This window comes from Patella vulgata, chromosome 9 (genome assembly GCF_932274485.2).
Source record: "Patella vulgata chromosome 9, xgPatVulg1.2, whole genome shotgun sequence".
Lineage (NCBI taxonomy): Eukaryota > Metazoa > Mollusca > Gastropoda > Patellidae > Patella > Patella vulgata.
Window position 1 is genome coordinate 17,319,145 of NC_065887.2, and position 27,946 is coordinate 17,347,090.

Genomic DNA, 27,946 nt, shown 5'->3' on the forward strand with positions numbered 1-27,946 from the left:
TGGAGAGAGAGAGAGAAATGGGGTTTAACGTCCACTCGACACAACTAGGTCATTTCGGGACTAACATATGGTTTAATTTTATTTCAATAATTCGCTTGCGCATAGGGGTCTTTAGCAGTGGGAGGTAACCAGAGGACCCGGAGAAAACCCACGAGGTTGGACAGGCGACCCTACTCCTTGTCACGTACAACCGGGGATTCGAAATAACTGGGTGTAGTATTTCCCCATCTATCAATATACTGTAGTATCAATTTGCGGTTTATTTAAAAGAATCTAACAGTAAAACACAATCAATGATCTAGATTCTGGGCTACATTAACTTAAAAACAATTACTCTTTTAATTGAAAGAATAATCATCACTACTTACTGAATTGCAGATTTGTTTAGGACACTCTAACCCATGTAGAAATAATATTTCTTTAGGTCACTACGTCTTTAGCCCATGTAGTAATATTATTTCTTTAGGACACTACGTCTATAACCTATGTAGTAATATTACTTCTTTAGGACACTGTAACCCATTAGCAATATTATTTCTTTAGGACATTAAAAATTGAGTAGATTTTAATTTTGTCATCGTAATTACATTTTTGATTAATTAGTATTAAATAAATATATCTAGATCAATTTGGACAATATCATTTTTAATCAATTAAATTTTTAAGTATGAAAAAGAATAAATTTGAATTTATGTTATAATGCTTAGTTTTTCATATTTTATGCATAAATTGGAAATTTTATTATAAATTTACGAAATCTTTTTCATTTTATTAAATGTTTATGCATGAGAAAGAAAAATGAGAAAGTGTTTTATAACTTAAACAAAATCATGTTTATTTAAGTAAATTTTTATGCGTGAAAAGAGAAGTTTTATTAAACAGAAAAAGAAATTAAGAAATTATGTTATGTTAGAATTTTAAAACAATCATACCGGTATTCATTTAACTAATAATTCTATACACAACCTAATTTCACCGTACTAAATAATCAACCGGTTCTAATAATATATATATAATATGTATATATTTGAATATATTTCATAAAACTCCCTGAGATAAACTGTCAATTATATCACCATACACCTTATAAGGCTTGACATAATCTCATCAATATGCATTTCTTCCATCGTCTTCCTCCAATCAAAATTCACCAGACTAGTCTTACGCATTACGTATTGCCTTTTTTCCACATCACAGATTCAAACAATCTTTTTAACACAAATGCTTTCATTGGTTCGCTTGCTGTTATAACTTTGGCGTTATGTTTATGTACACTAATATCTTCTAATGATAAAACATTAACTTACTCGCTTGTTCTATTATGAACAAATTACTTTCACCAGGCAGCTTCAACGTACTAGACGCATAATGCAAATTTGTGCAAAACACATTTCGGTCTATTCAAAGCAGTCTACACAGAATTTAAAGTCACTGAAAATAGTCAGTAGTATGTAAAGTCACTCGGTATTGTGCGTTATTTTTCGAAGTCTAATTATATAATATATGTACATGTCTATAAAAGGTTGCCCAGCAACAACTAACAACTTTTATGGTATACAGACGTTCTCTGCTCTGTCCAACATTTCTATCACTAATGGAGGCAACTCTCCTGGTTTTTCTAATCGTAGATGTAAAACTCTTTCAGCTCCTGAAATATGAACAAGTCAAAAAATTAATCAATTAAAAAAAAATCCTTTGCATTTAAAAAGCATTGATAATGAAATATAAATTGAATGAATAGATACGATAAATTATTAGCAACATAAATTAATAGCAAGGGATATTTAAGTCACTAAAAGCATGCATTGAAAGAATATTCAGAAATAATTGATAAAGGTTGGGGTACTTACTATGGTATATTTCAGAAATGATGTAATAATAACAACTATTTACACCAATGTCGAATACATGTACATGGTTAGTGCATAGCTTACATAAGCCATTGAACAAAGAGAGAGAAAGAGAGAAATGGGGTTTAACGTCCACTCGACACAAACTAGGTCATTTCGGGACTAATATGATTCAATTTTATTTCAATAATTTTTTGCACGTAGGGGTCTTAAGCAGTGAGAGGAAACCGGAGGACCTGAAGAAAACCCACGAGGTTGGACAGGTGACCCTACTCCTGGTCACATACAACCGGGAAGTCAAAACCACGGCAGTTGACACGACGACAGACCTTGTGATACAACGCATGCACGCGCTAACCGTTCAGCCGTCCAACCCCACTCATTGATCAAAGAAGATTTTTTCCCATGTGGATTGACAGGGGTTATTAACTAATCCACATCACGGAGAGCAAAGATATTTGAGAATGTTTTCAATTGCTCTATACATCTTATTAAAATACTAAGCTAATTGTCTACAATTTAACAAAGTGTTTATTAAGTAATATGAAAAGTAGTAAATACTGAAGACCAAATAGTTAAAGGTACATGTACATGAACATATGGAACGTATTTATAATGAATTGTAGCACGAATCTAAACTTTCCTGAATTCTGATTAGCTGAAATTCATCATCTATTGGACAATATATAACACTCCTCTAAATTCGGATCAATTCACGATGTTAGCATACAAAGTATACACTTCAAAACTATTTCATGGAAATCAATGAAATGTGTTTATGTATGAAAAGTTCCTGCTAGTCACTTTTAGCCTTTTAAATATTAGTATTTTAAGTTACAATCAATCTACTGGTAAGCATACCAATCTGGGAGGTGGGAGCAGATGGTACAGCTGACAAGTAAGCTGTGCGTGGGGCTAACAACTCTAGTACAGTGTACCTTATTGCTATACAAAAGCTAGATCAAACCTTTTCATTATTTCACTTCAAACCCTAGTATCACTGTAGCAAAAAAAAAAAAAAAAATTGTTTTTCAATCAAATAAAATCTCATTCAAAAAATTCAGATGTTCAAATATCTAAAATGGTTGATCTGCCCAGGTATTTCTGTGAACTTTATGGCATCATTTTAAATATGATTCGTAACACAAGAATACTATTGCTGATTTGGTAGAAGCTGCGGAGCCCAACTGAGAATATTTTGGCAGGTCCCCAGCAAAGGTCTGTTGTAGTCACATGAAGGCAGTTGATTACCCTGGCCACCAGGGTGCAATTGGTCCAAGTGGCTTTAAGCCGTCCAAGAATAAGAGGCTTACTTGACGATTAGATGAGGTATCATTCAACTGAAAACCCAAGTCCATGCTATTGATACCAGTGAAAAACAAGCTTTAAGGGCTGTAGTCTTTGTAAGAACTAATAGCCGGCTTCACACATAATAACAGTCAATGATTCTCATTGTAGCAGATATAACACAAGTCTGGTCATTTGTTTTAAAAAGAGGAAAGAGGGGTAGGGGGGGGGGGGGAATGGGCTGTTTTTTAAGATGATGTAATATAATGTTGAAACTTAAAGCCAGTTAAGACACAAATTGACAAATATGTATATTTTATTATGATGAATAAGATTATTAAGTAAAAGATAAATATCAATATTATCATAGACAGTATAGAGTTCTATATATTTATATACCGGTATGTATTAATAAACAGTGCAATACATGAAAACCCTTATCAAACATTACATTTTGAGATTAAATTTTGAAGAGGTTTCTTGTTGGCCTAAAGGTAACAACACAAACAACTTAAGATTTTAAACATACATTATGCAAGAGCTAAATATGCCTATTGCGGGTCTTTCTTTAGGCTTGAAATGTTATCTAAATTAATAATTAGACATTAATTAATTTATCCAGACCACTATAAACTCTGGATGCCATCGCAAGCCTGCGATATTTTGCAGATTGGAATACATCTTGTGAAAGATAATTAAACTTAAAAATGGATAATAGAGGATTTGTTTTTTTTTTATTGTACCGACTTGAGTAATGATTTTCGAGGCGAGCCTAAAATTCAGAAGCTAATATCTCGTTTCAGAGTGAAGCAATTTGACTGAAATTTTCAGCAAATTCTATTGACGTTATTTATTCAAAAACTATTATAGTGAGAACTGTCAACTCTTTATCTAATCTCCCATAATGCCTCTTTAACTAGAATATAAAATTAGTGCATAGAATCTAGTGATATACAAGGAAAAACATGATATAGCCATAGCCACATGCACATTGTACTTTACGTAATACTCTGAAGAACAGATTTGAAGGGTTTTATTAAAATTTCAATGCAGCAATCATTATCCCTATATAAATTTAACAAAAATAAGTAGGTTAGAGTCCATTTTTTCTCCATATTGGTGAGTAGAAATGAAATATAATTCAGGGGCTGGCCAATTCAACCATTTTAAGGAAACAAAATGGTGGCTTAAGATCAATAGAAAGTATTTGAAACCACCTTTGACCATAATTTCTACTACAATTGCCTCATATGCTTCTAGGTCAGAATATGGTCATTTTAGTAAATATATAATTCAAAATATTTACTTTATTAACTAATGCCTCTTAAACATTATACAGAATGGTGGATTTTACACATTGCACTGTTTATAATTCTAAGTAAAACACCAGGATTTAAGATTTTTCATAAAGAAAAAGAAAAAAGATGTAATATTATTATGGTGTATAATCTGGAGTAAAATATACAAATATATGATTAAAAAATCTACACAATTTTAACTCATTGTAATACTTATACTTCATTTCCAACACAATCAAAATAACAATGGTGAAACGAAAACAAAGTAATATATGATAACATACATGTATAATAAGCACTAAATAAAAATATGATTTTATTCTAAAAAGAAAAAAAAAAGATAGAAATAGCTACAAACTAAATATGACTATTTCACAAACTTAATAGCTAATAATATATACTGCTTTATTTTTAGTCAAAAAATAACTTTCACTTTTACTGTATTACTCCTTCAAATCATTATTTTGAAATAAATTCGGGCTGTACAAAAATGAAAAATTAAGAGTCATGATATACATTACCATTTTGCTAAGAAACCAACATGTGTGACTGCATACTGTTAACTCACAATGAAAACTAATTTGTCATTTAAATAGTAAAGTAATAATAAACCCTCATTATAAAACTGGCTTGAATCACAATGCACAGGATCAATGTAAATAAGTTACATTGGATGTTAAACTGGTGACCTACATTGTAAACTAGCTTTGTGACTAATATTTCAATCTAGTTCTGTGAAGACTGTGATCCACATTGTAAACTAGTTTGTGACCTATATTGTAAACTAGCTTATGACCTAAAACATTGTAATCCACATTGTAAACTAGCTTTGTGACCTTTATGGAAAACTAGCTTATAATCTATAATATTGCAACCTAGCTCTGTGTATTTGTAATATAAGCATGATGGCCTGTTTTGTAAACTAGTTTGGTAACCTATATTGTAAACTAGCTTGGTGACAACCTCTGTGATCTATGTTGTAAACTACATGTAGCTTGGTGATCTACATTATAAACTAACTTGTTAACACATACTGTAAACTAGCTTCGTAATCTACATTGTGCACCAGCTATGTGACCTACACTGAAAACTAGCCTGGTGAGAGGATTTATTTCGAGAAATAAGAAATCTAGATAGTAAATAATTTATAAACGAAGCATAATGAATGAAAACTTAAAATGAGAATATATGATATTAATTCCATCACCAAAATGAAAAACAACTTTTTTTTTAAAATCATTGAGATATATACGACCAAATAAAATGACTAATTTTCTATTCCAATAATTTGACAGCAGATATGCAAAAACTTCAATTTTATTACAGTTTTTCTAACAAAAGAGAATGAATATTAATGTTGGGTTGGTTAAGATAAAATAAAATCACTAAATGATAAAATAGAAAAATATCATAAAATCCTATCACCGGGATGAATTGAAATCAAAGTATCATCAATTTTACCACAAAATAAAATAAACCACTATCAAAATTCCAATTTCTATCAACATGTATAAAGGTGTGTACAACATTTCGGTTAATTAAAGTACTGTTTAGTAAAATAACAGTATCAAAATTAGAAGCAGATTGTCAAGGAATATCAATAGAATAACTAATTATCTTCATCAAAAATTTGAAATGAGAAAGATCTAGATAATTACTGAACGACAAATTATTTTCATTTCTAAAATTTTAAATGAGAAAACAAAACAAATTTATTAGAAAAGAATAATTTCTTTTTTAATATTTTATCAAAAAGAGACCAACTGATAATACTTTGTTTTTGAGATCATTGTGAATTCTCTGAGATCTATTATTTGCAATTTTTAAATATATTTCCTTTCGCATCAATGAATTCTTCATACATATTATTTATCTACATCTATTCAATTCTATATTTATTCATATATACATTTTATTTCTACAATTCATATTTCCTTGATATTTCATTTTTTTTGTTTAAAATCAAAACAAAAATGAAATATTTCTTCAATAGAAGAAATCTAAAAAAAAAAACCCCAACATATCAACAATTGGTATTGTTCGAACTACTTCAATTCAAATCATCAACAAATAATTTTATTCAATGTTCATTTTAAACTATGCTTTCAAACATTCAGTTATAAGTTCATATACACTACGCATTAACACAATAAACTTTTCCGCACACTATTCTGTGTCTTTCAAGTTAATATTATAATAATAACATGATAATCAACGCTTAGAGCTGTAAAATATCAGAAAGTGCTTCACTAATAATTCCACCGAACTGGGAAGTTGGTTCTGAAGAGTCTAATACATGCGACATCATCCTGGAAACTGGAGAAGAACTATCATCGTAACTTCCTACATCGAATGAACTAAGAGATAATGGAGAACTGTTAAAATCTAATAAGTTGTTTCCGTTAGAGTTACCACCCTTATTGTTATCATAGGAATCCTGAGAAACACTTTGTGGTCCAATAGATTGCTGACTTTGTGATCCACCTGAATAATAAGCATGAAGTTCAGATGCTCCATTTGTACCATTCTTTAGGCCATTCGAAGTGTCGTGGGTATAAATCTGATGACTGTAGCTGTTGTTTATCACAGAGCTTGGAACTGTGATATTTTCAACCTTGACCTGACATTGTATGCTGTTGTAGTTTCCAGACTCTGTAGTAATTATATCAGCTAGTGACGATGCCAGACTGCTGGAACCCGCTTGATTTGCTGTCTGCTCTAAGGAAGTTAGGTTACTCACGCCTTGTGTAGGGTTCTGGTAGTTATGCGGATACGAATGTCCATTAGGTGACGTTGTACTGGTTACTAGATTTTGAGAGGTGGTTTGAGGATACATGGCTCCAGGATACGTTGTCACTGATGGTGGGCGTCCATAGTCCATGGGTGATATAGCTGGAGAAGGACCAGCTGACATCCTCATGGTTGAACCTACATCCATAGGAGAGTTAGAGCCTATACTTGTACTACTGCCATACTGCATTGCATATGGATCATAGTTAAAACCCTCTATAGAATTTGGAGTATAACATTGGGAAGCAAATTCCTTCTTTATCTGAGAAGGCAGAGGGGCATCACCTGAGGTAGACTCAATAATACGAATACCGTTATAGCGATAAATTCCCAGTGGTTCATCTTCTATTCGTTTCTCCACTGGGGCCAAGATCTCGTTCATGAAGTTTACAGCAAAAAGCAGTGTTTCTGTTTCACCTAAGCAGGATAAGATATGAAAGAAATTTCAAGCAGGAAGCCAGCAAAATAATATAAAGAGCAGGAGTAAATAAGCAAATTAAAAATAATGAAGCAGAAAGCAGGAAAAAATCACCTTCAGGAAAATGATTTTTATTTCCTAATTGCACAAAACCAAACCTTGAAATTACATAGTTCTATCTTTTAATCTTACTGGCTGTCCTACATAAATTTCATTCATTTCTTTTTGTATTGGGATATCTATCACAAGGCAGTAACAAACGTGTAGAAAAGTTTTATTTAATTCTTAATATTTACAGCTTTATTTTATCACATGTATTAATTAAAGTCAAAATCTATTGGCATGATAAAGAAAAGCGATGAATAATTTCAAGGTTTGTTAAGTGTGCTACATGTAGGAAGTCTCAGTCTTACAAAAGTCCATATTTACCTATAAGTAGGCCTACCTATGAGTAAAGAATTAGTATTCAAATTGCAAATATATATTATGTAAAATTCTGTGCATTTGTAACTTTAATAATTCGCTTTACATGGAAAATCTTTATTAACCAAATTTTGACCTTTAATTTAAAAAAAAACAACAACAACAAAAAAAACTGTGGAAAAATGAACTAGAAAGTTTAAAAATTTTAACACGTTTTTATATATTACTTGTTTCATCTACAGTAAACTTCACATAAGTCGGATCTAAGAGGACCGAAATTCAATCTTAGCTCGATTAAAAATAAACTGCAAGAGCCGGATAATAATTGATTCGAAGGCACATTTCAAGCTTTTGTTCGTGTGTGCGAGTAGATAACTTCCGTTTTGGTGTGAGTAGATAACTTCTGTTTTGTCGCCATCTTTGACAAATGTCTCGAACAGCAGACAGCGAGTTTCAAATTTTCCGAGAAAATTCTATTATTGTGTCACGTCGAATTGGCTGATTTGATTTAAAATGATTGGGGAAAAGTATTTTGGTGCTGTGTGCATGGAATACTTAACTGCGTTTTAGACCATCGGTACGAAACAGACTTAGTCAAGTTCTGAACATACTGCCGATCCAATTTAAGCAAAGGAAAAAAGTCTGAATTAGATCAAATGGACCGAACATTTTGATCCGAGTTGAGTGAAGATCCATCTTACGCGCATAAATTTAATAAGAAAAACGTGCAGGATCAAAGGGTCCAAACGATTTTATCTGAGTTGAGCAAAGATCCGGCTTAAACGAATCTGACTTATTCGAGGTTTACTGTACTATATAACTAATCATTTAAATTATTCACAGTATTTCTTTATGAACTGTTATAAAACTGAGACTATTTCGAAGGTTTTTTTGTTTCATGAAAATTTTAAGATCAGATTTTAAAATTCAATGTGATTTTTCTTTAACTTTGAAATCCAAAACTAAAATACGCTCTATCTTTCTGTTGACTTTTCATGAAACAAAAACAAATTCTTGATACATGAACAACCACAAACAGTTTAGTTGTGACCTCAAATCAAAAAGCTTTAAGAAAAGTAGTGTTTCCAATTTAAATTCGAAATAGGATTTTTAAAGTCTTCCAAATAAATTACTTTTGAAACAAATACTTTCTTTTCTATTTTAAAACTGTTTGTCTTAAAAAAATTTATCTAGATTTGAGATCCTGAAACTGTGAGTAGTTCAGTTAGCACATGATTGACAACGATATACATTGATTGAATGCGTGAAATGGGTAACGCCCAGATGTGGCCAATTTCATATAAAATGAAGCAAAATAAAGAAAGCATAAATGGCTATCCCAGTTCAAACTTATTTAAATCAAGCAGACAATCATGACGTATCTGTGGCACTCTGATGATGATGAAAACACAATTCATAAAAAAAAGATTACAAATTTCAGAATTTATTTTACAATAAGGACTTTCAGATAAATTTGTGGATTACTTCAATTATGGAATTTAATTGTTGCACTAATGACCTTCAGTACAATGCCATTGAGTCACAAGGATTGGGGTAGTCTTTGGGGAATTTCTCAAGTTCCTTTGGTTTATTACCACTTACACAGACCGGTCAGCCCAAGTTAATTATTGAAATGAAGACGTAAAATATGTTATTACCCAAAGGGCTTAGTTTGTGTTGAGATGATGGTTATTAAAACTATTTCTCTGTCAAATAAAGTTAAAGGGATATGTGTCAACAGGACGTACGGTTTCCTACAACAATACAATCATAGATGATCAAAAGATAGCTAAAAACTGAGAAGCGGACAACAAATTATTGCAACCAAAAATACTACATGTTAGTCCTAAAAGGACCTTCATTCCTCCTCTCTTTTCATCTTGTCAAAGTAAAATGTTTTAAATTTGAACTTATTTTTATGAATTGTGTTCTATGACAAAATTTAGAATTCAAAATAAAAAATAAGCGGACATTCAAGTTTATCTTTTATTTGATAATTAGATGTCCCAGACGATGTTTTTAAAATGATGAGTATATATAATAGACACGATTCTACAACTGCTATTCACACACCACGGCTAAAGCTAACATTAATTGTAATATATAACATATCAAAATTAAAACAAAGCTCTAAAGCATGTGAAAAGCCACCTACAAGTAAGTAAACAGTAAATTATAAAAGCATTCAGCTGATAAAAATATCCCTTCAATACCTATGTGAGAATTCAGAGTCGTGTAACGTTTAAAAATTTCCATCTTAAAAAACACCTTTAATATCTAATAATAGAAATTTTTGAGAAATTCATAACCTCATCTTGATAAAAGATCAAAAGACTTTCACAAAATACTAATAGTTTTTCATAATTTTCTGATATAGGTATTGACATTATAATTTTTATAAGTATTTTATAAGTGTTAAGTTTATCAGCGCATTGCATCTATATTTTTCTGTGAGTAATTCTATACATGGCCTAATATACTGTGATCTACAGTAAAACTATAGGAATACTTACTTTATTTACAAACAAAACTTATTACAATTGTACAAATATTCACTTTTGAGGAAATTATAGGTTAAAAAAACTAGAATTATATAATATTTAACCACATGCCCAAAACAAAGGAGACATGACGTCTTGTATACAAATTTGAAACATAAATGTTTTTGCTTTTGTCAAGTTGAAATAGTTGACACAAAGAGAAATGTTGAAAATTTGCCAAATAAAACAAAACAAAAAGTATCACCTATCTGTGAATCTTTAACAATGTGTATTTTATCTTTTCTTCAAAACTTCACATTTGTACAATCATGATAAATCTATATTGTCTCTGGATACAGGAAACCTGCTTTTGTTTTTATTAAGTAAAATAAAATGAGAAAGAGTGACTTACCTTTGACACTGATGCTACGTAAATCTGTTAATTTCATTAACATCTTGGCAAAAACATGAGGTTGATCTTCCCTTCTCGATCTTACGTAGTGTTTTAATGCTTCTAATAATGGTTCCTGCATCTGTTCTATTTTAACTGTTTCTTTTAAACCAGAGCGATCTAAATAAAAACATAAGACAGATCAATACTGACCTAAATCATGGATGTTGTTTCTCCCGTCGAGTCGGCAAACGTCCGGACTTGGAATATACCCAATCGGACATCATTACCCCAACAACAGTCGATCTAAATAGGCCAAAAAAAACCATTTCATTTACAGTCAATGGATAGGCAAGGATGATCACAAACAATTGACCTGTAAAGATGTTTCAAGATTTTAAGACAAAGGAATACCTTCACCATGGATTTTCCAAATTTTGCAAACTGGTAAATTTAAGAATGACATATTGTAGTCCTAACAAATAACACGCATAGATCTTGACCCCACTCACCCTCCTTCCAATGTTGACATATTTCCGTTCCTGATTCAACATTTAATTAATCACTTTCTATCCGTGATGTCGTTCATTGCACCTACCCATGTGTATGGATGTGTTTGGACGTAAGTGTTGAAATTTTGCAATGGTCCCTTATCCCAATTCATTTTATTTATATATTTCTAAGTATTTGCACACAAAAATACTATACATCTAAATATACATATCGTATATTAAGGTTAAATTATTTTAAATTCAAATTTTACGACTCATCAATCGATTGACAAGTAAGTTCTCCAGGCAGTCAATTTTACTGTCTGTCAGTTAAGGCTGACAAATATTACTGAAAGCAGAGTCCTTAAGAGAAACAGTTGATCTGTGATGATGTGCCAAAATATATGATAAAATTTGTAAGATAAACCTGCTTGAGAATACGTGCATGTCAACAAAGGAAGGGAGATAACTCCATTATTGAAAGTCTAGAATCTAAGTTACATTTCTTTTTCATAAAGCGGTTCAATTTACCAAGAAGTAATCAAATTGAAAATTAATTTTACACTTTATACATTTTCTTCATGTTTGTTTAATAACAAATATTAATTGCTTTTAGGGATTTAATATATTGCTGTTTTCATAGAGTTTATATATAGTATAATCTGTCACTTTTGACATTTTACTTGTTCTTTAAAATATGCCGGATTACACAGAGCGACAGAAGACTTAATACCCAAACATGCACAAATGATTAATGTTCTTTTTGAAACACGGCCCGAATGACTGATTTGGGAAATGAACCTCACTGACAGCTCATATAATGATTCAAACTACGGGAAAATGCTAAATGTAGTTTCCATAAGTTTTAAAATTATTACTTATGCAGGGATAAAACCAAATTCGAAGATCCATGGTGATTATCAATTTTGAAGATGTGTTATAAAAATCTACTGACATTGTAACCATTGATACAGATTGTGCATGCAGACTGGTTTCAAACGTTTAAGCGGAATTTACACGATACAACCAATCCATAATGATGCAACCGTCGATGCAATGGAAACATCCGACCAACTCATCAGACAAATGGTCGGATGGACAGCTTGTTGCATGGATGGGATCAGTTCTATTCTCATCCGACCAACTCATGCAATAGCCAATCAAATTGCGTTATATTAGACAACGTCATATGTTGTATGACGTCATATCCGACTTTGCAACCTGAATTCCTGATTAAAGATGTCTTTTTCTGTCGCTTCGAGTACTCTGACGTCCTATAAAATTAATTCTAAACCTTTCCGCGACTGAATTAGAATATTTAATAACACTGTATACGAAGCATGGGCTTTGAGGAACCCGCAGCATTAAAACTACACCCAGATGGGTGTGAGAAGTGTCGCCTTACTGCGATATTATTGAGATACTAAGAAGGAACAGATGTTGCCATACAACCGATAAAACCATTGTATCGTGTAAACAGTCGTCTGACGGTTGTATGGATTGATTGTATCGTCTAAACGCAGCTTAAGTATACATTTTCATTTGTTATTATTGAGATTATAAAATTATCAAGGTAATCAACAAAGATTGACACGGTTTTAATCTCACCAATAATTGATTGGTGGTTGCTTGTCAATTGTTTGTAGGTTAACACCCTCAGATAAAAGGCTGAATTACAGAATGTTAATTCAATGCAATTCATGTGATGAGACTGCTAACTGTTGATGTCATAATCCGTAATATTCAGAGTACAGACTATTCAAACCTTTGTTCGTTGAAGTAAGAAGGGGAAAAAAATAAGGATTTAAAAATAATGATGGATGTCACAAATACTGTAGTATTCAGAGGCCAAATGTGACAGATTCCAATGTATTAATAAATATTTCCCATAGGAGACTGAAGCTGATAAAATTCCAATAGCGTTAAGTAGTTTTAGTCTATTTAAACAATTTACATTAAAAAATCAGTTTGAAGTGGTCTGAATGATTGCAAGAGTTATATATATCCCTTTAAGCATACTGAAAGTTCTTGTACCAGATGTTAACCCCAAATAAAATGTCTTTATGGCCAAATTTAGGAAACAGAAACTTTGGTCTGAACAGCTTTGAAAAAATTAGGCACAATCATGATGGGAGGGTTATTAAACATGAAGACTGTTTATATTAGAACCTACACAGATATTTTACGTCTGTGTTTAAAAGTAACTACAATATGTATGCCTCAAATCCATTTTAAAGGGCTTAAATCATTTTTAACTAATATCGATATAAGTTAATATTGATGCCATTCTAATGGTTGAGCGAAACTTTACTGCGGAAGGTAACAAATATGGGTTAATATCACTTTATTTTATGAAATACACAACAAATAATAATTTATTTTTTCAGTAAATACAAACTTACCTCCACTAACTAAACAAACAGCAGATAAAACAGCAAACTCTGTCTCATCTGTGCTCATTGATTTAAGAGAAGCAGCAAAATTAAATATAGTTGCAGCAAGAGCTCCGAACCCTCCCTTTTCTAGTTGATCTCTATTTATACACACTTTATTTGAGAATACCATAGAATCAAGATCGGGATCATAGCGGTAACTTAAACGTAATATCTGAAATACAAAATATCAAATAAAATGAAATGTTTTTTTTTTCAACGGCTGAGTTAAAAAAGACAAGTTTATGTCACAGGTTTTTTTATGTGCACATCAACTTGTACATGGGACCTTTGTTAGTCGTCTCATCGAATGACTAGAAGCTGCCCTTGTCAGGCCCTCCATCCTGCACCACTGACCAGGGGAAAACTAAGCTGGAACTTTCTTGTCCAACATCAGGATCGAATCCTGGACATCCTGGTTAGCAATGATACACCAGAAATTGTAAGCAGATTTTTGAATTGATAATTGATAGTCTCTTTGATTCTTGTGAGCAATATTTTCTTTAAAAGCTAAAAATTTCGAAGTTGTAAGACATTACTTTCATCATTCTCATTTTTTAATTTGATCTTCACTGGAGAAGTAGCGGTTTGAAAGTATAAACCCGGTGATTATTGGGGTTTTTTTTAAAAATGGCTGTTCTTAAGAAGACTAAGTACTATCTTGTTGGACTTACCATTATTTCTAAACAAGCAGCTTTTAAAAGGGTAATTTGATCTGAGGTACATAATGAGGAGAAACCGTTCAGTTTTTTGGCAAAATCAACAATTTTAACAATTCCACCAGAAGACAGCAAGGAGATTTTATCCCATAACTTGCTGCCATTCTTCTCACCGCCCTCTTTCTCTTTACCATTTTCACTGGGGGATTCCTCCTGTAAATGTAATAATAACAATTTAACTGAGGGATTCCTCCTGTAGGCTAAATATAGTAATAACAATTTTATTGGAGGATTCCTCCTTTAAATATAATAATAAGCTTGGCATTTTGCAACAATATGTGTAGGATTTAGTTCAAAGTTACGCTTTCAGAAAGAAAATCAAGAGATATGACAGCTTAAGAGGCCAAGGTCTTTCTTTTAGACAGGGTTTTTTCCTGAAGTTTTCTTCCCCTAGCATGACCAAGGACTTTTATGTAATACTGCATTATAAAGTTTGGAATAACTTGAGTTAAAGAATACAACTACATCCAAAATTCAAAAATTATTTATCTCATATACTTAAGATCAAAAGTTATATATAATATGATAGTAAAATATCTTACAGTATTATTATCTATAACACCATTCTCTGATACTGGTATCGTATCACATGTAGCTCTATGAGCCTCTAATATATCTTGTATTAACATATTCTCATCTTCCGTTAACTCTTCCGACGTCGTACTCGTTGTCGAACTACTACTACTAGAACTTTCTGGTTTTGATTTACGTTTTTTATTTCGGTCATTTCGTACGGCTAAAATATAAAAAGAAATAGTATAATATCATTAATATTGAAAAACATGAAATCATTGCACAATCATCCCAGCATTAAATAAAATCTATTACCTTGTTTTGTAGATCACAACTTTGTATCGATGCAAGATTTGCTATAATCGCTTTAAGTTACCAATGAACATTGCCACTATAAAGCAAGCTGAAAATAAGGCACCTTTCATAGATTTTGTCAGGCACAATTCCTCTGGTGCCTGTCAAATTGATTTAACTTTTTTCTGTGTTTTTAATAATCGTACTTATTAATAAATGTCCGGCAAAAAGTTCAAAACGTTAGGTACTAAAGTAAAGTAAAACTGTTATTTCCATGCCCTGCACATGAATAATGAAACAATGGTCCAAATATTCAACTTTTTAATGATACCACAGGTACTCGTATCTAGCCCATGTATTAAAGCATGAAGTCAGAATTGAATGGTCTAGCTATATGTATCAATTATTAGATGTGCAAAACCACTCTGTTCCACAAACTCGGATATAACTGGCAGGACGATTTACACAATTCTACCCAATACTACCCAAAACATGACAACCTACTACATCATTATTGTGAAAAACTGACAGAATAATATTGGGTGGTATTGGATAAATCGTCCTGCCCCAGACATAACAACTAAGCATAAAATATTCTATAATTGGGAGCTAAGTTTGAATAATTCCAACCATGTGTAACATTTAACTTACGAACACTCCATTTCATGCACTGGAGAAATAAAATAAATGATTATATTTTCATCTTACAACTAAAATCTCTACCTTCTCGTGACATTCCTGTGGAGAAACATTTCTGTAAGCGACAGTATTGGCACCTATTCCGCGTTACTTTGTTGATCGGACAGTTTTTATCTTTGTGGCATGTGTATTGCATATTTTTTTGGACGCTGCGTCGGAAAAAACCCTGAAACAAAAAGATTAATAAGTATTTAAGGTTACAAAAGATAGGTTGCCAGCTAAATCGTTCAAACGGTTGACAAGAGCCATAACTCAAGAAGTAATTAACGGAAATTAAATAGGATTCTTTATTAAATAGGATTCTAATGTAAACAACACAATATCAATTTTAAAACAATCGGATGATAACTGTTGGGGTGGGCGTATAAAAACCACAACCTCAGTATCTCCATTGATATCGTTCCATTCTATTCCACTATACCCTGGGTTTATTCACAGGGTTTTCAAAAATCAAATCATCTGCCATTTTGATGGTACAAAAAACCAAGCTACTGTGTGCATGTTTGCGTACATGTAAAAAAAAACCGTGATAGTTGGATATAAGAGCAGCACTGCTGTCCAGGCACAATTTCCCGATTGCACATATTCCAGTCAGTGAAGAAAAGTAGGACATTAAACCCCATTTCATTTCAAGGATTCAATTCATATACATGTGGTACATGTATATCATCTTATTCTGAATCTTACCTTACATCCTTCGCATGAACTGACTCCATAATGATAGCCTGAAGACTTGTCTAAACAAACGACACAAGGTCTGTAGACTCGTGGTGGAGGGGGAGGGGACGGGGAGAGTGTTGGTTCTGACATCTGATGAGGGCTTGTGAGATCATACATACTATTTGGCACATCATACACTCCACCACCTGTAAATAATATATTATATATAGATGTTGTAAACATAAAATTAAAAACATCTTTCATATGAACTAAGCATAAAGCATGATGAGATTAAAATAGTGGAATATGATAATCTGTCAGAGCTTTTATATAAGATGGGCTTCCTCCAAGACCAGTCCATGGGCAATGGCATCATCTTAAGATGGTTGCTCTCAGCTTGTAAATTTGTGTAAATAGTAAGAGTCGGATTAAAAAAAAAAACAGCGAGCAACCTTCAGGATTATTTTCTTAACTTTTTTGATTTGCTTGATTTGAGGAAAATGAGAATCCAATGAGAGATCTGTGAATTTACATCTGATTGGGCAAAGACATCATGTTTAGAACACTGGATTGATGTGAACTGGGGTCAACCCCATCTTGTTTAAAATGATGTTAAGCTTACCATTTTCTTTAGAAAGTTGATGAAGATAGGTTTGTTTCTGGTTGCACATTCCACTATAATCTGGATATACATCACGTGGGGCGTAGTTGGCGTACATAGTTGAATTCGGCATAGTAACCATAGTTGTTAGGTTATTGATGTTATCTTGGTGTGGGGGTCCTTGTGATCCCTCATTACCAACTGGATGATTTCCCATGTTCGGGTTCATATTTCCTACCTTCACACCCAAAAGTTACAACAGGAAACATGGCCTAGAACAAAAAATTATCAACTATAATATATTTGTTTACAATGTCTCTGGGTAGAAACTGAATTTTTTCGTTACATTGCCTCCTGTTACTTTGCTTTGATTTCATATCTCATTTAAAAAAACTTAGTAGTGGCACAGACTTATGAGCAAAATATGTACTTTACTCAAATCATTGGGTGTAAATATTTTAACACAACACCAATTGTGTAGTGTATTTATTTGAGAGATGACTTCTTCAACTTAAATTATAGCCGCTATCTCCGTTTTTGCGATTTTTAATACGGTAAAAACACTTTAAGTATATCCGACCAAATATGGTTCAATTCCATTCTGAACAATGAATTCTCCAATTTTGTAACGTTGCGGTTATAATGGAAATGTCCACAAGGCAAGAAGCCACAATAAGAAGGGAAGCTCTAAAGAGTAAAAATAAATATGTTACGTACCATTCATACGGTGCATTCCCTGCCTAGTGACAGGTAAAGGCAATGATATTATTATGACTGAAAAATCAACAAACTTCTAATGAACACAAAAACAGGATCTGTTTCTTTGAGCAGTTTTAAATACTTTATATATATTATGCTTGCTAAAATATTATGGCTGTTCTGGAAGAATGTTTTGGGATCAGCTGTGTTTCTCCTTCATATATTCTTCATTTTCATCTGAAAAGAGAAAGAGAAACAAAAATTCATTTAAAGACAATGTAATCTTCAGTAAACACAAAACTAAAATGTAAGAATATTATATTCTGGAAGAGTAAAAGAGGGCTTCATAAAATGGAGTTCTCTCCCTTTACCCATTAATGGTCAGTTTATAGACATAAATAAATCCTTTTTTGCACTATGAAATGAGGTTCAACTTTAACATCCTGCACTAATACTGCGCTAATGAAGATAGGCATATGCCGAGACAGCAGCTGACTCTTCATTGAACTATCAAAGGTGCTTTTACGTATATGCCAAACCCAAGGGATCTCCTGATTGGTAAGCCAGCACATTACTGACTCCGCAACAATATTACAGGAGTATCATGAAAAATAAACTTTAGGAAATATTTTCATCTAAACAGTAAATAAGACATTCTATTGCAATTGGGGATCGTGTCTGTCTACATTTTACAGGGCAACAGTTTAAGTTTTCGTGAATAAGGGCCCTGAATTAATAACTAGAGTACTGATCAGGATCAGGTCCCGATCAAGTTAAGTGGAAATACCTTTTACTTTCAGAAGCATAAAGGACAAAGATTCATAAGGTTCTTTACTAATTTTCTGTAATAAGTATAACTGAATAAATGGATTGCAAGTTGATGGTTGTCCCCCTTTAAGCTAAAAACAGGAATGATTGTACAGTACCATATGGAATTAAAACCAGTCACGTCAACGATGCCATCTCGGAATCGGAACTGTGACATATTCGAAAATCAAAGGACAACATTCCAAGTAATAAGTTTGTGTTGATCGAAATTAAATTTGCAAAGCCTTGCAGGTTTTTCAATGAGCGTCAACCCCAAGCTTCTTGTCCAAAAACGTGGAATCAAATAGAATTTAAATCCGTGGATTGGGATCCCTCTTCCAGAAAATCTTGGTTCTGGAAATAGTAATGACCTCTTGTGACCAGACGGATTAAAAGTAAGGTCAGTTCATACTGACATTATGTGTGAAGATTAATTCATAACACCAGTATATTATATATAGTATACATTAATCATATTAATTCACTGGGTGGTCAGTCAAATAATCTCATTATATTATAAACTGCTTGATAACTAACATTAATGTCTCTGAAATGGATGTTGTTTTTAATGAAACAACCAAAAGGTCTTTCCCAAAAACTACATTTAAATACAAAGCTCATTTATTTTTTAAACCTTATTATATTTCTTAATGTTGTGAAATTTAATAATAATATTAATATTGTGGACTGGTGCTCTTGTTACATTATTTTTAATTATGGGTTGATTTAATTGAAGTAATATTATAGTATTAATGTTCTATGGAGACCAAAAACATATCAAAATTCATTGGATTTAATTGGATTTAATAGCCTTGAAAAACTGTTCAATTATAAACACAGGACCCCTGTTTCTAGTATTGGATTTAATTGGGATGGAATAACCAATAGCCTTGAAAAACTGTTCAATTATAAATACAGGATCTCTGTTTGTAGTACCATCCGATTGATTAGACACTTTCCAGAATTATTGAATAATCCCTAGGAAATATGTCACAAAGGGATCGAACCCTCCTGGCTAATGAGCCTATATGTATTGTATGTCATACTCAGAGTCACTATGGCTCAACAGATGAAAAAACTGAAATTCATCTTGATGTATAAATTTTTAAATACAAATACTTTGTAATGCTATAAATAAAATACTTACATTACAAATACATCACATAAAATCTTTTGCTGACCATCAACTATTTTAAACATGTATACAATAATCAGATCAATCAAATGTAATATAACTAACACACAAATAGTACATTAACACTTCTCACTTAATAACTAATTGATCAATCTCTTGTTTTATTTATATACACACCTATGTCCATCAATACTCCTACACAATCATATATCCACAAATACACTTATAGTTAATTTATCCTATTGCCAGTAGCAAGTACCAAAATCACAATATATATCTAAACATTGGCCAACATACCTCTCCAGGCCAGCCATGTAATATTAATTTAACCTATTGCCAAGTACCACTGTAAGTAAAACATATATGTCAGTAACCTAATAGAAACCTGTCAAAACCCATTGTTTATACATATCCATTCCATGTAACTTAACATGTAGTAAATTAGGCCAATAAAAAAATATATTTATCAAAAATAAAATAAAAAGATTTTATATATGAATATAAGACATGTTTTGTCTACCTAGATTATTCAACCGTTGGGTTAATGTAAAGCAGCACATGCCTCATGGTATTGAATTCTTGGCACTATTGTTTCGAACTTAAATTATATGTGTTTTACATGTGCAAGAGATACATAAAAATCCTAGAGATGTCATAGAAACTCATTTTTTCCCTACAACTACCGTATGTGTCAAATGGAGAAATTTGAAACCCCATTCTTTATCTCATTCCATTTCTTCATTAAAACTAAAAAATAATTAGGCTTTGGACAAAAATGAATAAGACAATTTTTCTGCTTTGGCCTGTTCAAAGATCAGGATCTGGTCTGTTTGACATTTAACCTTTCCTGTCTTGACCAAAAATACCATTCCTGTTATTATAGGGTCATGGTGTAGAGGATCAAAAGATTATATACCCCTTAGAGAGCTTATACTTATCTACAGCTGTAATTTATACAGTAACATCTCTTCTATACAGACCAGAATTAAATAAGGTATTTAAGTGCACTAAGTCAAGGAAAACTGATAAAAAAATATAGTTCTCAAAAAAACCAGTCAAATAGTAAAATTCTAGCAAATCAAACAAGTGGTAACTGTTGTTATGGCATGATTAAGAATTTCCTACCACATACATGGTATATGCCACTGGCCCACTACTGCCATACTCTTCTTCACCATATGGACAGTCTACTGGCTCCAAAATCTACCAAATCTAATGACAGCTCTGTGGACTTCCCAAATTGATAGTGGTCTTTATTTGAAGGTTGGACTGTAGGCACATGCACAGAACACAATACATGTGTATAATATATATAAACCGGACCAGCAGGTCAGATTTCATGCCCTAGTTCTAATCCTATAATATCAACTGTAAAACCCATCAACAATATGACTAGTAATAATACAATCTTTCATCTTGGTCAGGCATCTTGTTGGTACATGTATTACTTACTACTAGCCTATAGTTGGTATCTTCTCATCAGCTATAAATAATCCTAACAGACAATACTAGGTATAACATGGTTTATGAGAGAGAGATAGAGATAGAGAGAGAGGCTCACTGTGTAAGACACTGGCTCACTTGGATCCTGGTGTTGACCGACAAAGTCCCTCTGGGTTTTTTTTTTGTGGGGGGTTTGGGGTTTGGCAACGACAAGTCGACGAGCATCTAGTAGTTTGGCTGGGATAAAAAACTAAGGCCCAATGTATAAGTACATGTAAAATGTATAAGTAGCTGTGCACATAAAAGAGCAAATATATTTTTCAATAATATGCTTGTGGACAGGAGTCATCTTTAGAAGTTAGAGGAAACTGGAGTAGCCAGAGAAAACCCAAGATGTTTAACAGGCAATCCTCTTTTTCACTAACAAACCTGAGATTGAACTCACATAGATAATAGCCTCACAGTATTAGACACCATGGTTTCCCAGATCATTTTTTTTTATGTATATTTCCCAACTAAACCTTGTTTATTATTAACCTTTTCATTAACACAATATGTGCATATTGCAAAACATAATGTATTATGATGTAATTCAGGATAAATATTTTTCATAAATATCAAATCAAAATAATACCGGTATAATGTCATGTTTGCTATTTAGAGTTATAATGACACACTTCGTATAAAATGCACTGGTTGTCTAAACTACTGTTCAAGCAGTATATTACTATATAGTAAATTCATTGAAAGGCAGTACTAGATCTGAGAGGGCCAAGGTTGCTTCTCACATGTCCGGTTGAATACAAGATCAAAAGTTCCATTGGATGACTGAGAAATTTTAATTTAGATTTGAAAATATGATGGTCATTCTCTTGGCTCTCATTCGGTTAACCCTGGTTGTTACATTTGATAGGATCCCTTTTACCCCTGGGTAAATATGACTGTGGCTTAAGCTATATGTTTATAGTGACGCCAGTTTGTCAGCAAATGCAAGTTCATTCATACCGATATAATAGGTTTTCAGCTTTGCTCTGAAATGTGATCAGTGGAATTTAATTTGGCTAAAGGATTCACATATAGCCTTTTTTAACTGACTGACTGTCTTTTAAAAGGACTGGTTGGGATTTGGGATTCGTACCTTGATTGAAGTTTGGATTGAAACTTATGTCCTCATACCAAAATATTTCTATTTTATTTAACTTGTGTTACCAGCCCAAGATAAATACCTCAGAATGCAGTAAATCAAATCTATTTTTCAAAATGTTCTGCACCTACTTATTTATACTTAATTCAGCCCCCCACTCCCTCAATGACTTGTCCTGGACTCCAAACAAGATTAATCCACTCTCTGTTAAAAGGCAAAAAAAAAAAAAAAAAAAAAAAAAAAAAAAACCCAAACAAATAGAGTAGGGAAATATGGTTGAAAGACTTTTGTGTTCACTAATCCATATCTTTACCCTAAACCACTGAGCTTTAGGTTCTGTCACAGTCAAACAAATGAAATTTGAAACCATTTATCTCAATGATCGTCATTTGAGTTTTGAACACAATATATAATTCACAACTTATTTCCACGCTAGAATGGAATATTTAACATTTAATAAAGAAGAAAAAGTATATCAATGGTAGATAATATCCAGGCTAGGATTCAACCTGATTATAAAGAGATCCATCAATAGGTTTTACCCAACACTTAACAGGCTGCTGACTGCTGAGATTGCTGATGTTCTTTTTTGAGATTCAACTTTCACAATGTAGTTTTCAAAGGGATTAGATATCCATCAAACGATGATCAGCTGTTATAAAAAGATATCTCCACTCTAAGAATGTTGATCTGATTGAAATTGTGCACTTCAAGAAACACATATTAAATCTGGTATGATTTTTCAACTTTTATTTCAAAGTGCATGCTTTATAAAAACATTACTGGGGTTATCTCCCTTGTCTTATACAGATTGTCTAACATGATTTGATGACTGTACATGTCTGTGTGAAAAGAGGCCAGTGAGTTAAATGAACTCTAGTTGAACTTGGTATAAATTACATAATCTCCTCTCCTTCACAAAAATCTTGCATAATACCTAGTGGTCATTATTGGACATTCCCACAGACCTAAGCTGTAAACCACCTAAAAATAGCCCTGGACACAGATCATATCAGTTAATTATAGACCCTAGAATTCACTATTAGTAATAAAACCTCTACAAGCAACTCATCCAAACCGTGATAAATGTCATTCAAACCTTCCCTTTTTAAAAAAAATAATTTAGGCAAAGAAAGAGCTTTATTATATAAAAAAAAATCTTCCAAAATTTTGTTTGTGCATACATATACATGTATTATTCATGGCAATAATAAAATGGACATTGTATATATCAGCAATGTATTAAGGTGGAATCATGTGATTTAATTTCAACTAGAACAACTGCAAAATTAAATATCTCAAGTCACACTGCAGAATATAAATAGAAATTATTATTGATTAAATACTTCTAATCAATATATGGTTCTGTTCACCTATATATGTATAAATCTTAGGCCTGTCACAATATACCCATATATACAGCAATACATATTGTCCATACATGCACATCTTATTATTAACAAAAAAAAAAATTGAGTTTTTATTTCTGTAGATATCTTATTTTTTTATCAAATTCCATTAACTTTAGTGAACCATGTCTCTGAAGAAGGCAGGTAACAGTCATCATCATTTGATTGATTGTTGTTTGATAATAGACCTGATAGAACAATCACACCATAACATATTATTCACTTTATTTGCCTGCAGTATTAAATAAAGTAAAGCCCAGATTTTCCTTCACAAACCTTGTGCGTATCAGAATATTTCTCACTACCAAATGCACATTAGTTTGATGAAATAGAAAAATATTACGCAATTTTCATTAATGCATTGTACTGATTATAAAGTAAACAAAACTACCGGGTATTGCTAAAAATTAGTGGGGGTTTTTTTCAACTGTAATATTGAACTCTGTAAATGTGCTCTACAGACATAAAGGTATGGCATACTGTGCATTAACTTTGTCAGACTGAAATTCGAGTCTGCATACCGGAACCGGTCATTGCTTTACATGTATGTAAATTTCCAATAAGACTTAATATGAACAGATTAGAAAAATTATGTAGTGTCCCAAATTTGAGACAGAGGGTGAAATTGGGGTTTATAACATCTACTCGACACAAACTACATGTGGGTCATTTAGGGACTAAATGCCACTTTTGATTAAACTTTTTTTTTTTCTCGATATTTTTTAATATTGAACAAAAATGTAACATGTACCACATGTCACTCATTTTTTTACAGGAGTTCATATACATACATTTAGAATTATTGAACTTCAACATTCTCATTCAATAAAAACTGAATTGTATTACATCCATAAACTAAAACTCATTTTATTCCTTAATTAATTCATAGACAAATATAAACTATTTATGTAAAACCTGTTATAACCATGAAATATTGAGTGTATATTTACCTATAATAAAGCTGTTACAAGTGGACTAATTGTTACTATTTATAACTGTGTATTATCTAGAAGATTGGTTAATTTACAGTACAGTATGTTGTAGGTACATTTTAGAAATGAGCTGTTAGTCCACTGCGTAAACATATGGTCTGTCTTCACAGGGAACCCACAAACTTTATCCGTGATATGTAGGCTCTGATAGCATACATGTACATGTAGTTAAGCTGTCTAAAGGCTGGGAATTTTCACAATTTAAGGTGAAACAAGTACTTAAAGTTACTATCATCTAGACCAGACCTCATACAACAAATCATTTTAAAATTTGGACATTTTACTTACATGGTACATGTATAACTTATTTTGGGACTAACAAGGTTGCTTTTAGGGCACAATGCTTTAAGATTGTTGGTAACAGTATGACCAATCCAAACAAAATATTTTAATTTTGCTTACAAGATCCCAGTGGACTAAAGGCTCTTTACAAGTACACATAAAACCAGGCTCATTGGGCAATACATAAGTAAAAAAAACAAACATTTGTGCCCTTTGTTTTTCAACTTTGTTTATGTTAAAAGATTTATTGAGGAAATATATTCAAACCTGATTGATTTGTTCAGGTGTGACTAAACAATGATTAATAGTAACTAGAATTAATAGCATCCACGTATTTCTATGGAAACATTGTAATGTTCAGGTGTTATAAGCCATTGTAGTTCCTTAATATAATCAGGGCAAATCAATTTAATTTTTAATACTTCAGAGTCATGATACATGTAAGTAAACAGCCTCTGTGAACAATGTTTTATTAAAAATATAAAAAACTTAAAGAAGCCAAGTCTAACTCAATATCATCCACAGTCTTCGACATTGCAAACACGACTTATTGGTCAATTTAAATTAACATTGATAAACTTATGGTAAAGAGTTGGGCTTCTGATATCAAATATTTAAGACAAAGTGAAAATTTTAAAATTGGTACACAAATCGTGTGCCAGAATGCTCTCGAGCGCCAGTTGTATAAGGTGACTCAATGAACGAGGCTAAACATATCCCATGTAGGAGAATACTACCGATGTAGACTGGAATAACCAGATGCCAAGACTGCCATTCAGTTCAGACTCTTCACATATTTCGCCGAACATAACTGATTTGAAATTATAGTAAAAACAGAAACGATTGAATGTAAATCAGTTTATATACATTCATATTACATCATCACATGTGTTGCAACCCATTTGTATCCATTTTTAGGTGTTTAGCTCCTTTAAGAATTTTGATGTAGGAGCTTCTGAGAAGAGGAACAATTTATCTTTGTTTTTACTCTTTCTTTTTTCTTCAATATGGAGGAAGCAAAATATCAACTGGTGTTCCTGTCACTTCCCGATCAACTAAAATTTAGTTTTCTTTAAGTGGCATTTAGTATCTGGGCAGATAAATAAACTATAAACATATATACTTATGGAAAACAGCTACTGAGTATTCTCTCAACGTATTACCTTGAAAACCTTGTGAGAATACTCTTCGAAACTACGCCTAAATAAATCAGTAGCTGTTTTCCATAAGTATATTTATAGTTTAAAATTTAGTTGGCGTGGCATTAAAAATTATTAAGTTTCATAAATAAATATAATACAAGAAGTGTCATAACCCAATAAATCTTATTGTTCTACTACATGCAAGTTTAATATCAAATAAAACAGTTATAAATGTATAACCTTGATAAAAATCTAAATCAAGATGACACTTCTAAAAGTCAAAACAAATTAAGCCATAGACCTTTCAGTTAATCTAATTATTTAAAGTCCAAAATAATAACCATTTTCCATTTGGAATAATTCTAACTCATCAAAGTGCAAAAAAAAACTAATCTCAAATCTCTAATCAATATGAATAATTACATCTCTGGTGGAAATTAACCCAATCAATAATGCTGACTGACATTGGCAGAAGTCATTCTAACCAATCATATGACTGATGACTAGTGACCTATTGACCCCAGGGATCTAGCAACTTATCGAAATGAACCAGGTTACTAGTTTCCTCACTATGATCCTATTAGATTAATTAGTCACAGTGTGAATTAATTATTATCTTCTAAGGCTTAATAAAAGATCTAAATATATAAAGAAATAGTATGTGTTAATTGACTGTGTTTGTAACAAGTGATAGATTAAGCATTTTTGGTATAAGATATCTAAATAGAGAATAATAATTACTTTATAAGTTACAATGTCTAAGTAGAGAATATTACTTACATGTACAAAACTTATAAGTTACATAACTCTCGATATATTATAAAATAACAATATGAGTTTATCATGTATGAGTTTTGTAACATTGTATAATGTTATAGGATATTTCATATTGGCTCTAAGCTTGCGGGTATAAATTACTTCTCCATATTAATTATTTATTATTAACAAAGCTAAATCTCCTTCATTCTGGTCAAAATAAAGTGTAGAGTATGTTGATCAAACGTTGTTTTGATTACTGAATGTACAAGCGATTTACAAATATCTTTTTACAATTTGATTTCCAAACTTATTTAATATTAATTATTAATTCTTTAGGGTTTTGGATAAGTAAATTTGTAAAATTATTTTTACTTTAGGATGCTAAATTTGAACAGGTGTTCCAGAAGAAGCAAAATTAAAAAATGGTGGGGCCTACGCATAAATTATCAGTTTTTATTTTGTACTTTTATCTTGGGTTTAACTGTCAACAGCTGAATACACAATTGGTTATATCTTAACAGTAGCTTCATCAACAGATATAAAAATCCTTTGAATGGAATGGAATGGAATGTAGTTTTTGTGATTTCGAGACTAACATCTTACTTTTTTTAATAGTTGTGAATGCGAGAAGAGATAAATTTTTCTCCCTTTTCTTTAATTTCAACTGTCAAGTATCTTTTATGTGCACTATTGGTTTCTGTACTATCCATCAAAACCTTCCTGATCCCCGAACAGGAACCAGGCTTAAACAATTCCAAAAGCTAGATATTTTAGTCAAATTCTTTAAC

General features: G+C 32.0%; 1 protein-coding gene across 1 annotated transcript in view; it reads right to left on the reverse strand.

Moving 5' to 3' along the window:
* Nucleotides 1-1,477: 1,477 nt before the first annotated feature.
* The window catches only part of LOC126832029 (retinoic acid receptor alpha-A), a 50,989-nt gene continuing 24,520 nt past the window's right edge, over nucleotides 1,478-27,946 (reverse strand). The window contains exons 3-11 of the mRNA XM_050562717.2: nucleotides 18,064-18,282; nucleotides 17,368-17,618; nucleotides 16,773-16,951; nucleotides 16,110-16,251; nucleotides 15,122-15,315; nucleotides 14,535-14,732; nucleotides 13,831-14,035; nucleotides 10,959-11,117; nucleotides 1,478-1,648 (exon numbers count right to left, since the gene is read on the reverse strand). Of these exons, the coding sequence (XP_050418674.1) occupies nucleotides 1,548-1,648; nucleotides 10,959-11,117; nucleotides 13,831-14,035; nucleotides 14,535-14,732; nucleotides 15,122-15,315; nucleotides 16,110-16,251; nucleotides 16,773-16,951; nucleotides 17,368-17,575 (1,386 nt within the window). The 5' untranslated portion in view covers nucleotides 17,576-17,618; nucleotides 18,064-18,282 and the 3' untranslated portion in view covers nucleotides 1,478-1,547. The remainder of the gene's footprint in view (nucleotides 1,649-10,958; nucleotides 11,118-13,830; nucleotides 14,036-14,534; nucleotides 14,733-15,121; nucleotides 15,316-16,109; nucleotides 16,252-16,772; nucleotides 16,952-17,367; nucleotides 17,619-18,063; nucleotides 18,283-27,946) is intronic.